General features: G+C 61.0%; 5 protein-coding genes across 5 annotated transcripts; 3 read left to right on the top strand and 2 right to left on the bottom strand.

Moving 5' to 3' along the window:
* The first annotated feature begins 335 nt into the window (after positions 1–335).
* SDRG_11694 (hypothetical protein) lies at positions 336–1,999 on the top strand. Its single transcript, XM_008617743.1, has 2 exons — positions 336–1,205; positions 1,249–1,999. Exons 1-2 carry the CDS (start codon positions 369–371, stop codon positions 1,942–1,944), a joined length of 1,533 nt encoding a protein of 510 aa, XP_008615965.1. The 5' UTR covers positions 336–368; the 3' UTR covers positions 1,945–1,999.
* Positions 2,000–2,055: 56 nt separating this feature from the next.
* On the top strand, positions 2,056–2,274 carry SDRG_11693 (hypothetical protein; the record flags this gene model as incomplete). Its single annotated transcript, XM_008617742.1, has 2 exons — positions 2,056–2,093; positions 2,145–2,274. The coding sequence occupies 2 exons, from the start codon at positions 2,056–2,058 to the stop codon at positions 2,272–2,274; spliced, it is 168 nt and encodes a 55-aa protein (XP_008615964.1).
* An 11-nt stretch (positions 2,275–2,285) lies between these two features.
* SDRG_11692 (hypothetical protein) lies at positions 2,286–3,237 on the bottom strand (the record flags this gene model as incomplete). The annotated part of the gene is made up of 6 exons (XM_008617741.1): positions 2,286–2,368; positions 2,414–2,516; positions 2,566–2,711; positions 2,755–3,001; positions 3,047–3,083; positions 3,128–3,237. The coding sequence occupies 6 exons, from the start codon at positions 3,235–3,237 to the stop codon at positions 2,286–2,288; spliced, it is 726 nt and encodes a 241-aa protein (XP_008615963.1).
* A 337-nt stretch (positions 3,238–3,574) lies between these two features.
* On the top strand, positions 3,575–5,794 carry SDRG_11691 (hypothetical protein; the record flags this gene model as incomplete). Its single annotated transcript, XM_008617740.1, has 9 exons — positions 3,575–3,605; positions 3,658–3,721; positions 3,771–3,862; positions 3,908–4,392; positions 4,445–4,489; positions 4,533–4,604; positions 4,648–4,863; positions 4,911–5,144; positions 5,192–5,794. The coding sequence occupies 9 exons, from the start codon at positions 3,575–3,577 to the stop codon at positions 5,792–5,794; spliced, it is 1,842 nt and encodes a 613-aa protein (XP_008615962.1).
* Positions 5,795–5,827: 33 nt separating this feature from the next.
* On the bottom strand, positions 5,828–12,041 carry SDRG_11690 (hypothetical protein; the record flags this gene model as incomplete). Its single annotated transcript, XM_008617739.1, has 4 exons — positions 5,828–7,848; positions 7,899–8,025; positions 8,077–10,112; positions 10,163–12,041. The coding sequence occupies 4 exons, from the start codon at positions 12,039–12,041 to the stop codon at positions 5,828–5,830; spliced, it is 6,063 nt and encodes a 2,020-aa protein (XP_008615961.1).
* Between the last annotated feature and the right edge of the window lie 875 nt (positions 12,042–12,916).

Raw genomic sequence — 12,916 nt, 5'->3', positions numbered from 1 at the left:
TGAACACTCTGCACTCTGCTGCTTGCACCTTGCGCACCACGCAGCGCAGCTCCTTTGCCGGCTCAAGTGTGCGGTGTTGGGGTTCGATTGGTGCTCATGCCCTGCAGAGCTCTACGAGATCGCTGAGTCGAAGCACGTACCGGACTACAAGGATTCTGCAAAGCAGGCACAGTGGCTGGTATTATAGCAAAAAGCCTCGTCTGACGCCATCGTCAGACCCCAGCGTTAAATGTACTGCTGATGCTCGCACTCGGCTCTTCTTGGGCGAAGCTCTGGGACAGGATAGGGCCCATGTCAAAGCTCGGACGCGTGCCGCTTCGAACTTCGATTTGTGGCTTCGACCGAAGTGAGGCCCCAAAAGCAAACTCATGCGCAGGATCGCCGTGTGGCCGGCGGTGGCCGGTCTTCTCTCGCTCGTCGGCGCCATTGACCTCAACACGCTGCCGCAATGGACGCACATGTCACCGCTTCTGTCGCCGCCCACCTTTACAGGGCGAACGCTCTCGGAGCATCGGTCGTCCAAGGTCGTGCCGGCCTCGGACCCAATCGACCTCTTCCGCATCACGCCAACCAGCTGCGATAGCACCACCGACAGTCAAGATACCTGCGCTGTCCCGAACACAATTGCGTATGGCAGCATCCTCATGCACTTGGAAGAGTGCTCGACGGACGCTGCGAGAAACGCACTCGCCGAAGCGGCACTGGCGCTCGCGTTGCCGCTCGACGACCTCCGCTTGGTCTCTGCTTCGGCCTTGCAGCTCGACGCGACGCGCGACGGGATCAACCACCACGAGGTCGTGAGCTACGTGACGCCGCAGACCACCAGCGTGTACTTTCGGCACTCTGTCAACCTCGGCGTCAATTTTTACATTGAGTTTCAGGACACGCGCGATCGCGCTTTGCACCAAGTGGTCGTCCACCTCAATACGCGCGAGCACTCGTTCACGTTGCTCCAGCACACGAGCTCGGTCCCGAATCCGATGGCAACAACCTCAACGAAAGGCCCACGCATTCTCTCGTACAACGTCTGGAACGTCAACCCGCCAGCGCAGATCTACGGCGCCCACCGTCGGTGGGGCATGTACAACAAGCGTCTCGACCACCTCGGCACATTTCTCGATGAGGCCGACGCTGATATCATTGGGTTTCAAGAGGTGCGCGTCGACGCTACGTTTGGCCCACCAGGGCAGCACGCCCAGATCCAGGTACCGAGAGCCCTTCCTTCGCGCCACGCCAACGCATGTGTAGCACCTCATGGCGCGCCTCGACCATACCACGTACCCGCAGTACGTCTACCGCGCGGCCATGAGCTACTTGAACGACCGGGACCCGCTTGAGCACATTGAAGAAGGCCCCGCAATCGTGTCCAAGTACCCGATTGTCTCCACCGACTACAAGCTCCTCTCGCGCCAGGTCAACGACCCGAACGACGTGCATCAGCGCTTGTGTCTGCACGCGGTGGTGGACATGCCCTCGTGGGGACTCGTCGATGTCTATGTCACGCACCTCTCGCTCAGCGAGCGCTCGAGAGAGCAAACGATGCTCGAGATCTGGGACTACATGCAAGCGGGCCAAGGCGTCACCCAGGTGCTACTCGGCGACCTCAACGCCGAGCCCTCGTCGCGCGGCATCCAATTCCTCCAAGGCAAGGCGTCGCTGAGCGGAGAGACGACCGACCTCCGCGACGCATGGCTCGAGGTCCACGGCGCCGAGCCCACGCGGCACGACGACATGACGTTTCCGTGCGACGCGCCCATCAAGCGCATCGACTTTGTGCTCTTCCGCGGCAAAGGCGAGGTCGACGCGTGCGACGTCATCGGTCAAGCGCCGACGCCCGACACGTCGTCGAACCCCAAGACGGTCGGCATGCTCGAGCCCAATAGCCCGATCTACGCGTCCGACCACCGCGGCGTACTCGCGCAATTCACTCATCGCGGCGACTAAGATCTACGACCAGTCCGCGACCTAATCTATCGCGTGGGATTCGATTTGTTGACGTCATCTTTTTGTTATCCGAATGTTGGAGACAACGTATCCGGACAAGTGCATTTGAGCATGTTCCTTCCCTTCCGCAACATCTCGACCAAGCAGAGGTAGGCTGGCTCGTCCTCGTGCCCACAGCGCTCAGGACGGGGTGCATGTAGTGTGGCCGCGCTCGGCCTCTGCGTCTTCTTCGCGTACGGCTCGCACTACCTGGATACGCTCGAGCCGCTGCGCATCAAGAACGGCAAGGCCGTCGCGTGGAGCTCGTTTGATGCCAAGGAATCGAAATAAGAGCGCTAAGACTACGCTGATGCTTTCTGCAACACGTTGACAAAGACGAGGATCGGGTGGCGGTCGGAGGAGAGTACAACGCTTTGCGTCTTCTCTACGCCATGCTTGCCAATCGAAAGGCCCATCGATACTAGAGTACCTTGGGCATGGGCGAGAGACGGCGCGGCGCTGGCCACGAGCGGGTGCCAGTAGCTCCACGGATGTACCGAGATCATAAGAAAGAAGCCGTCGGGCCGCAAGACCTACAACGATAGGAGTGGCGAGATCCCTCTTGGATGATGGAGCGCGCACCCGAGCCACTTGGCGCAGAATGCGCTTCGCCGCATGCGCGGCTGTTGCGTTGCCGGGCGACACGATCGCGTCCATCGTGCTCTTGTCAAGTACGACGTCGAACGAGTTGTCTTTGAACTCCATGTCCCGCGCGTCCATGCAGAGGTCTACACCGCGTGTCCAGAGCGTGAACGAGGCAGGTGTTCTCACATTGCACTTTGGACGGGTACGTGGTCTGCATCAAGCGAATGCACGTGTCGCTAATGTCGATGCTCACGACTCGGCCGTTGCCATGGAGCGCCTCGCACAGGCGGTGCGCCAACGTCGAGTTGCCGCCGCCCAAGTCCAGGACGCGCAGGTTGCGCACCTCGATCGGTGGCTGGGCGAGCAGCGAGAGGTGCGACGAAGTCAGCGTCAAGAGGCCATGGTCCACAAGGTCTTGGAACGAGAGGTACCACTACACGTCGTCGTCAGCCGTTCAACGTGCAGCGTCAACGACTACCTCGAAGGCCTCGGGGTGGCGCCGGTAGCGTGCGTCCCTAACAAGCAGGAGGTAGAACCTACGGCTGCGCTATATCGATACCAGTAGGAAGCGCTCATGTAGGCGGGCGTGGCTGACCCGCGCTTGAAAAAGAGACCCGCAGCGAGCACAAGTGCGACGAGGACAGCGCCTGCCACGACCCACCACGTCATCGTGAACGTTGGATACTGGTATGGCGGTGGTGGTTAAACCTGAGTTTACCCTCTTTCGTGCAACTGCGGTTCTACGTTAAACCGACGTCGCGGATGGTAGATGGCGAAGGGCCCTGGACGCACGGCTACGACAACAAGAGCAGCCGCGAGCGCATGCATCATGGGACTGTAGCCATGACGATAGGTAGCTGCTTTGGAGTGGCGGTGTATAACGGCAAGCAAGAGTGTGAAATTAAACGCGTTTAAACGTCCGGTGAGTGTAACCGGACGATATCCGGATCACGAGACCGCCACCTCATTTCATCAAGGCGACTGCACACGCGGCAACGGGGCGAGGATGGTGCTCAACCTCCAAGACAAGCAGAAAGGTCGGTCATGCTGTGGCATGCTGCCTAGCTCATGCGGCGACGATGATCCTAGAGAACTTGCTTCGCATGCTCGACTTTAACGTCGAGTCGGCGGGGACGACCGACGCCACGAGCTCGTAGGTCCACGCGGGCGCGCAGCCGCCGCTAATGCATGCGTCGCTCTAGGTGGGGCGAGCAGTGGAAGGTGCTGGTGTACGATCCATTTTGCCGCGATATTATCTCGCCCATCTTGAAGCTCCACGAGCTGCGCAAGAAGGGTACGACGATCCGGCCATCGTGGTCTCATGCGCATCGGCGGATAGGCGTCACGTTGCACATGCTCCTCGAGAACGATCGCGAAGACATTCCGGACGTGCCGGCCATCTACTTTGTGCAGCCGACAGACGCGAACCTCCAGCGCATCGTGGCCGACTGCGCCCGCGAGCTCTACGCGACGATCCATCTCAACTTTGCCGAGCCGATTCCGCGCGCTCGCCTCGAGACGTTTGCAAAAGGCTGCGTCGACGCCGGGTGCACGTCGATGGTCGCCAAGGTGTTTGACCAGCACGCCAACTTTGTGTGCTTGGAGCCCACGCTCTTCTCGCTCAACCACGCCTCGAGCTACCGCGCGTACAACTCGACGGCGATCACCGACAGCCACATTGAGCAGACCATGCACGACATCACCCAAGGCCTCTTTAGCGTCCTCGCGACGCTCGGCGTCGTGCCTGTGATCCGCGCGCCGGCGACCGACGGCCCCTCGCGCATGGTGGCCGAGCAGCTCAACCAAATGCTCCGGGACCACTTGGTACATTGATATTTACATGCATCTATCACTACTCAGTTGGCTATATGGGCAGGCGGCGCGGTCGGGCGTCTTCCAAGACACGAGTGCCAACTTCCAGGTGCGTCGACGACCAGCGACACCACAGAGCTCATCGTGTTTAGCGCCCCGTGCTCATCATCGTCGACCGCAACGAAGACCTCGCGTCGGGCTTGCACCACCCGTCGACGTACCAGGTACGCCACCGTTATCGTATACGAAGACGAGACCTTTATGTAGGCGCTTGTCGACGACATGCTCAAAATCAAACTCAACCGCGTCAACGTCCGCGTCGCGAGCGACCAAGGCGCGCCAGCCGACAAGTCGTACGACCTCGACGTCCGAAGCGACAAATTTTTCGAGCAGTACGCCGGCGTGCTCTTCCCGGACGCGATCGCCGCCAACGAAGAAGAGCTCAAGATCGTGACGAAAAAAGAAAAGGACATCAGTGCCAAGGTACTTGATGAGCTCTCTGACTGAACGCACCACAGGCGGGCGCGTAGGCGAGTGGGCACGCGGTGGGCGGAACAAAGGACCTCGTCGCGGCCGTCGACACGCTTCCCGCGCTCCTCGAGAAGAAAAAGTCGCTCGAAGTGCACACCAACATCTTCCACGCCACGTTTGAGAGCGTCTCGGCCCGCCACGTGCACGAGTTTTCGATGCTCGAGCAAAAGCTCATCGACGGCTCGCACGTACCCCAGCAAGATGTCCTCGACCTTGTCGCGAGCGCCGACAAGGTGCGCTGTCACCGAGGTATGGACGTGACGACATCTTACGAATCTAGGGCAACACCAAGGACAAGCTGCGGCTGCTCATGATCTACTACTTGACGAGCGGCGCGTCGACGGCCGAGATGGCCGACCTTGAAGCTGCGTTTCGTGCCCAGCCCGACGCAGCCGCCTTTGAGAGTGCGTGGTTGCACGTCAAGCAGCACACGTCGTTTCAACAGCACGCGAGCGTCGGCGGCGCGATTGGCAACAGTGACGCCACCGGGGCGTCGACCAAGCTCAAGGGCTACCTCAACGCCAACTGGGCGGGCAGCTTCACCCAAGGCTTCTTGTCCCAGGCGGCCGAGAGCTTCAAGAACTTTTTGCCGGAAAACAAAAAGCTGCAGGTGACGCGCGTTGCCGATGCCATCTGCGAGCTGCGCCAGGGCACGGAGGACGACCACTACGTGTACTTGGACCCAAAGATCAAGGCGACCGCCAACGTCCCGCGCCAGCGCACGCCCTTCAAGGACGCGATCCTCTTTGTCATTGGCGGCGGCAACTACCACGAGTTCCACAACACGCAGGCGTACGCGACGGCCACTGGCCGGCAGATCGTGTACGGCTGCACCGAGCTCCTCTCGCCCGACGCGTTTCTCGACCAGCTCACGCGGCTCTAATCACCACCCTCTTGGAGATAAACGCATGATATACTATTGCATTTGGATACGCGCGAGGCGCTGCTTGAGGTCCAGCAGCGCGAGCGACTTGGGCGGCGCAGGGTTGGCCACCGGCGGCGCCTCGGTCACAACTGGTGCTTCCGGCGCTTTGAACGCCGACCGCGTCAAGTTTTGTGCCGAGAAGGCCGTGAGCCGCGACGGTGTCGAGAGAATCGCGGGTACTTTGGGCGTACCGCGTGCATACTCGGACGGCTCGAGCTCCTCGGCGAGGCGTCGCGCCTCTTCGTTGGCGACAAGGCCCTTCTCCGCCAGGGCCGACGCAAGGTTGCCGCCAGCGTGGGCTTGCTTGGCGTCCACAAGGCCCAGAAGCGCTTGCTTCTTGGCGTGGGCATCGGCCGTGGCGTCGCCCAGCGTGTCGACCGACTCGGACACGTTGCGCACTCTGGCTGGCTGGCCAAAGTCGTACTGCATGTCCGTCAGCATCGCGTGGATCGGCGACGAGAGCGGCACGTCGCGCAGCGCGGCTTCAAAGACGGCGCGGCGGCCGCTCGTGGCGCAGTGGTCGGCGAGAAACTTGAGGTTGGCCTTGATCGCGTTGCGCGCCGCGTCGTGAATGTACGTCTTGTCTTCTGGAAACGTCGCAAAGAAGCTGTGCATCGAGTGGAGCAGCCCCGAGACGTCGACGTTGAGGAAAGGCTCGGGCATGCCGAGCTCGCGCCGCGCCGTCTTGATGAGCAGTTTACTGACGAGCCGCTCCAGCGTCGGCTTTTTCAACCCGCGGTTGACCGCGTCACGGAGTGTGTACTCGGGCGCGTGGTCGTGCACGATGCGCTCGAGGAGGTTGAGCATCGCAGGAAGGACTTCGCTCACACGCAGCTGGTACGCGACCGTCATCGCAAGCTTGTTGAGCGCCGTCATGACGCGCTTGGCAAACGACGCCTCCGTGTCTTCAATGCGCGGATCCAGCAAGCCAAAGCACGACTCGAGCACGAGCCGCTCGATCGCAAACCGTTGGACGCGCGCCGCAAAGTTGTCGTGCTTGAGCAAGTTGGCGATCGTCGAGAGGCACAGCGAGAGCACGTAGAGCTCGATCTGCGAGCTCTGGAGCTTGCCAAAGCTCGCGTGCATGATGGCGCAGATCTGCACGAGCACGTCGTTGATGTTGTCCTGGAGGAAGTTTTGTTCGGCCGAAGTGCTCTTGGACGCCATCACGTACAGCGTCTTGAGCGCGTCCTTGCCTTGCTCAAAGAGCACCGGGTCCGTCGTGAGCTCTTTGGCACTCGCGACGAGCTTTTGCAGCGACGGAAACAGCATCACGCGCACATCGATCGGCGACGGCTCCTTGCGCTTGGTCGGCGTCGGCAACGTCCGGGCCGGCGACGGCAGTGCAATCGTCGTTGGTGTCGCAATCGACGTCGGTGGCGCCAACTTGGACGGCGTCCGAACCATGGCGGGGCGCTTTGGCGACGGCAACGGTGTCTTGACCGCTTCAAATGACGCTGTGGGCTCCTCGGCGGGCTCGTCTTGGACGGGCGCCGCCTTGGCTGTCGGGCGATCCGTCGGATGGTACTTGATCTTGAGGTTGATGAGGTCCATGGCTTTTTGGCTTGTTACGTTGCAGAGGACAAAGAAGCGGTCGATGTTCGGGTCGGTCACTTGCGTGTAGACGACAACGAGCGCTTGGATGGCGGCTTCGCGCACGTCCTTTTCGTTGCAGTCGACGCACTTGGCCATCTCGCGGAGGCACTTTTTGCCCACGGCGGCGTACCCGTGCTCTTGCACAATGTACTCGAGCGTCTCGAGGCACACAATGCGGCTCTTGGTGTTCTTCGAGTTGGCGACGCAGTCGAGGAGGAACGGAACATACTTTGCCGACGGGTACACGTCCACGACCAAATACAACGCGTCGCGACAGCGCAGGCGGAAGCGAGGCTTTTGCTGCCCCGACTCTTGGCAGAGGTACGGGAGGAAAATGCCGGCTTCAACGTCATCGAGCTCCCAATTGCTGTCGGCCACCATCGTCAAAAGCTTGACGAGAAAGTCGAGCATCTTGGCTACGCACCCGCCTTTCGATGAGCCAAAGGCGCAAATCCCGACGACGTACCGAGGACTTGGACGTTGTTGTCGACAATGCGCAGCGTCGACCACTTCATGATTAAGTCCAGTGACGTGTGCACATCGCGTGGTTGGTCCGTCACACATTTCGAGAGATCGTCAATCCCCTCCATAATCTACGCAGAGTCCTGCAGTCAACACGATACGGAGAGAGAAGCACCGAGTACCTTGTCCGGGGACGCCGAGAAGAGCTTGGCGCGCAAGTCAGCCGACATGTACGGACCCCACTCGGCCTCGACCTGTGCCTTGCGTGCATTCAAATCGCCCGCGTCGGTCGCATCAAAGATCCACTTGTTCTTGCGGTTGCGATCGAGGCGCGTCATCTTGTCGCTGCTCAAAAGCAAAGCGGCCTCTTCCTTCTTGGGCGCCTTGGCGACGGGCGCCGGTGCCGTCAGCGAGTTTTGCCGGGTGGGCGCTGCAGGGGGAGCGGGGGCAGCGACCTTGGGCGGCGGCGGTGGCTTCGATTCGACCTCGGCAATCGGAGCTGTGTCGACCGTCGCGGCTTGGCACGCCTTGTCAATGATTGGCTTGAGCGTGCGCATCTTGGCCGGCAGTACATCACGGCAACCTGCGTACACGGCTTCTTTCCCGACAGACCGGAAGACTTGGATCAGGAGCAGTTGGGCCTTCTCGCGTGCGTCCGACGCCTTGTCTTGGAGGCAGTCGATCGTCGGTTCAATGAGGCAGCGCAAGTCCATAGTGCCGACGCTCTCCGTGTGGGGCACGGTCCACCCGAGGAGCTCAGCGCGACCGACCGTGTTCTTGAGTCCTTCGGCGACGAACGGGAGGAGCGACTCGAGGCACGGCGCCGACGTCGCGCCTTCGTGCAGCACCCACTTGTTGAGCGTCTCGACGCACGCGGTTTGCATGTTCTTCTTGTTGTCCGAGACGCCCGAGACAATGTTGGCGCCCATGCCCTTGCTCAATTTGGCAATGCTGGGCCCAATGCTCTCGGCGTAGACACCAATGACTTGAACGGCCTTGACTTTTAGATTCGCGTTCGAGTCGGCGAGACGACCTTTCAGCGCCTTCATGACCTCGATCACGGGCTTGGTCAGCTCAATCATCATGCCGGCCTCTTCGCAGAGGCGCTGGGCCGCCTCCATGGCAGCGAGTCGCTTCTTCCACGCCGCCTTGTCTTCCTCGCTCTGCATGTCGGCCAGCATTTCCTTGGAGATCTTGGTGCTGATGTCGACGCGGCCGAGCGCAGCGGCGAGCGAGACCGAGCCGCCGTTGTCTTCGACGTGGCGCAGCTTGCGCGAAATGCTAGCGGTCGCCGTTGCGGGGCTGTACCCGACCTTCTTGAACTCGGCCTCGGCCGACGACGCGAGCGCCGGCTTCCAGCTGTCAATGCCCAAAAGCGGTCGCAGCGCCGGGCCAAGCTGCGAGTACATGGTGCCAAAGACGCTCATGGCTGCGATGCGGCACTTGGGATTCGAGCTCTCGAGGCCTTGTGCGCCTTTGACAAAGTCGATGAGCGCGCGCGGGTCGCAGAGCGCAACGCCAAAGTCGGCGATGCACTCGCTGAAGAACGTAAGGCAGTCAATGAGCGCGAGCACGGCCTTGACGTTGGGCATGTGGGCGTACACGCATCCAAGGACGTACGCAGGACCGACGTGCTCGCAAAAGTACCCCAGCAAGAGCTTGACCACGTCGCTAATCTTGCGGTCGCCAATCTTCTCGATCGAGCACGGCACCAAGAACGACACAACGCTCTTTGGAAGCACGTCGGCGCACGCGTCCGAGATCGTCGCGAGCGCTTGGAACGCGCTCTTGAGCACTTGGACGTTCGACTCTCTAAACTCTTTGGTTTGGCCGTAGGCGTACATGACGAGCGCCTCCGTGTGCGTGCTCGCCAAGTCCGGGTTGCCCTTGACGACCTCTTCGAGCAGCTCGAACGACGCCTTGCGCTCCGACCACTTGGCGCTGCCAAAGCCCGACACAATCGACGACCACTGCTCGAGGTCGAGCTCCGCCAGCATCTGCTCCGCATCGGCGCTCGAGAGGGTCATGGTCTCTGACGACGACGACGCGATAGGGGCTTTGGCCGCAGGACCCTTGCCCGCCGGTGCCGGCTTCTTGCCTGCCGCCAGCCGACTCGGAGGACCGGCGGCCGGCTTGGGCGTGCTCTTGGCCTCCAGAGGCTTGGGCACAGCCGTCTTTGGCACGGACGCGGGCATCGTCGGCGCCGACGACGAGGTATCTAAACACACACAAGTCAGCGACATGTGGCAAGAGGTAGACACGCTATACCCGACGACGCACTGCTACCGGCACTGCCCATGGCAGCCTCGATCGTCCTGTAGCTGCGCGGCTGGCGCTTCTCGAGCCCGTCCAGCGTCGCCTTGACCATGCGGCTCGCGCTGTCCGACGACTCGACGAGTGTGACCATGGCCTCGACGCCGGCCTTGCGCAGGCCCGGGTCCGAGTCGTCAATGCCGCTCGCAAAGAGCTCGCCGAGCGTCTTGATGAGCGCGGCGTCCATCACGTTGACCCACTTCTTCGCGATCGCGCGCTGCAAAAAAGCAATGGTTTGGCCGCGCGCCGCGGGAATCTTGTTGGTCGCGCCGTCGACCGAGAGCTTGATCTCGTCCATCATCGCGTCGAGCGGCAAGGCATGCTGCAGAAACATGTCGAGCGTCTGGTGCGTCGCGTTGAGGATCAGCGACTTCTTGTCCGAGAGCTTCTTGAGGAGCAGCGGCAGCATGAGACGCGCGTACTGCGAGAAGGGCTTGCGGACACCGTCGGCGAGCACGCCAAGGACCTCAATCGACTTGGCCGTGATGTTGACGTTGGCGTCTTGCATGCAGAGCTTGAGGGTGTGCACGAGGTCGCCAAAGTCGCCATAAGCGAGCTTGGGCACCGACCCAACCGTGTCGAGAATGATCTGCAGCGCCGCGACCTTCTCGCTCCACTTGGGCAACGCGAGCTTGGCCTTGAACTCGGTTTTCGGTAGCTTAGCGAGCAGGTCGATCGTCTCGGCAAAGTCGCGCGGGTCCATGGTGGCAGCCACGGGGGCGGCGGCCGCCGCACGGCCAGGAGCTCCACGCGGCGCGGGGGCCGCGCGGGGCTCCTTGCCCTTGACGTACCGCGTGACCGTGGCCTGGCCGGGTGTGATGTCCTTGATGAGCTCTTCGTACTCTGTTTTTTGCGCTGGACGGAGACCATTGACAATGTCTTGGACCAATGGCGGGCCTGTCCAACGGTACAGTTCGCAAATGACCTTGAGCGCCGTCGGACGCACGTTGTTGACGGTCGACTCGCAGAGCGCGGGAAGCGCCGCCTTGAGCGGAGGGACCGGCACGACGCGCGGGCCAAACGTCTTGAGCGCCTCGAGCATCAAGCTCACGCACAGCGGAGGTGCCTTGGGCTTCTTGTTCTTCGTGCCTTCGATAAGCGCTGCAATCGTATCTTCGCCGCCGCCTTGGTGGATGTACTCGAGCACGAGCTCCTCCGCGAGCTTGACCGTGCCGGGTCGGCCCGTAAAGCACTTGTCAACGACCTTGGTCATGGTCCGCGCAATGACACTGTTGCTCCACTGCTGCGGCGTCGCCTCTTTTGTGTACGCAAGCACGGCAGCAAGACCGGCTTCCATCGCAGCGGCGTTCGAGTCGTCGACCATCTTGCCAAAGAACTCGATCGGGTTGCCGCCGTCGACGCCTCGCCCCGTCTCGAACGCGAGCTTCATGTCGTCGTAGGCCTCTTTTCGGACTTTCCAGTTCTTGTCGGCCACCTTGGCTTCAAGCGCTTCGAACGCCAACGGAGGCTCGTCGCTCGTCTGTCGCGGCGCCTGGCTCGGGCTCGGCTCGTCGCTCGGTGTGGGAGATGCTCGTGGCGGCGGCGCTGTCTCGGCGGCCTTCAACTCGAGTGGCGGGACTTTCGGCGCCGCGGCCGCGCGCTTCGCAGCCTGGACAGGCGGAGAGTTGGCGACGAATGTCTTTCGGGGCGCTGGCGGAGGCGAGTTGGCCATGAAGCCACCTCGGGCAGGCGGCGGTGGCTCGTCGCCCTCGTCCCCGTCGCCGTACTGGATGTTGCTCGAGATGGTCTTGGTCAGCGCGAGGAGCTCGGACAGGTCTTCTCCTGCGCAGAGGGGGCATTTGCAGCTCATGTTCCGTAGGCATGGCTGGCTCATGGTCGTCGAGGAAGCGGACGCGGAGGATGGGAGGTCCAAGGAAGAGGTCCGAGCGCGGCCGCGGCAATCGCTTCTCGCGTGCTGTTTCGATTTGCGTTTTATTTCCAGCGCTTGTATTTACACCCGGTGCGGTTCTTTAATACTGCCTGGGTTGAACGACATACAACAGATAACAACCACCTAAAAACTACTGATTACCTGCCAATACCGACATGACTTGTATTGAGCGCTGCGAGCCATGTATTTTATTCACCGTGACCACCATTATAATGCAGCCTACAACGGCAATTTATTTTATTATCTAAGCAAATGTATACCACACCCACGGGCCAATCCGAGCAATTTAAATTTTCAAATCGGCGCCAGATCCGCCTGGCCAGCACAAGTCGTCTACTGTTATCTCGACAACCTAGTCCTCGTCGCTTGTCATGTGTCATACCCTGTGGCTGTGAGTACCGGTATGCGCATCGTGTTGGCTCTACCAAGCAGCGCGACCAGTGTATCGCGTCCGACAGCATGGGAAAGGTCATTGACAACACGTCGCCAGGCAGCCGCGCAAGAATGATTGTTGTCGACTCCAACGTACCTCTCTATGGGCTAGCTTGTGGTAATGGTGGTAGACGCGTCAAGCGTCACGCATCTGTGCACGACCGGATGCTGTGTGGGGACAGAAGGCGACCGCTGGCCTCCTTAGCTCCACCTAGAGTCGACGCAGTGGCTGCAAAGATGGCAAGCTTACCACGTCCTAGTGGTTTCATCAAATAGCTGAGAGGCGTGGAAGATAGCAAGTATGTGTATTCCGACAGGCGTGAGACGCCAGCAATGGAGTTCGTGGTACTCGGTTTGTCGTCCAACGGGCACACGACGGACCAAAT

This window comes from Saprolegnia diclina, assembly GCF_000281045.1.
Source record: "Saprolegnia diclina VS20 unplaced genomic scaffold supercont1.43, whole genome shotgun sequence".
NCBI lineage: Eukaryota > Oomycota > Saprolegniomycetes > Saprolegniales > Saprolegniaceae > Saprolegnia > Saprolegnia diclina.
This window is presented reverse-complemented; position numbering and strand designations above follow the sequence as displayed.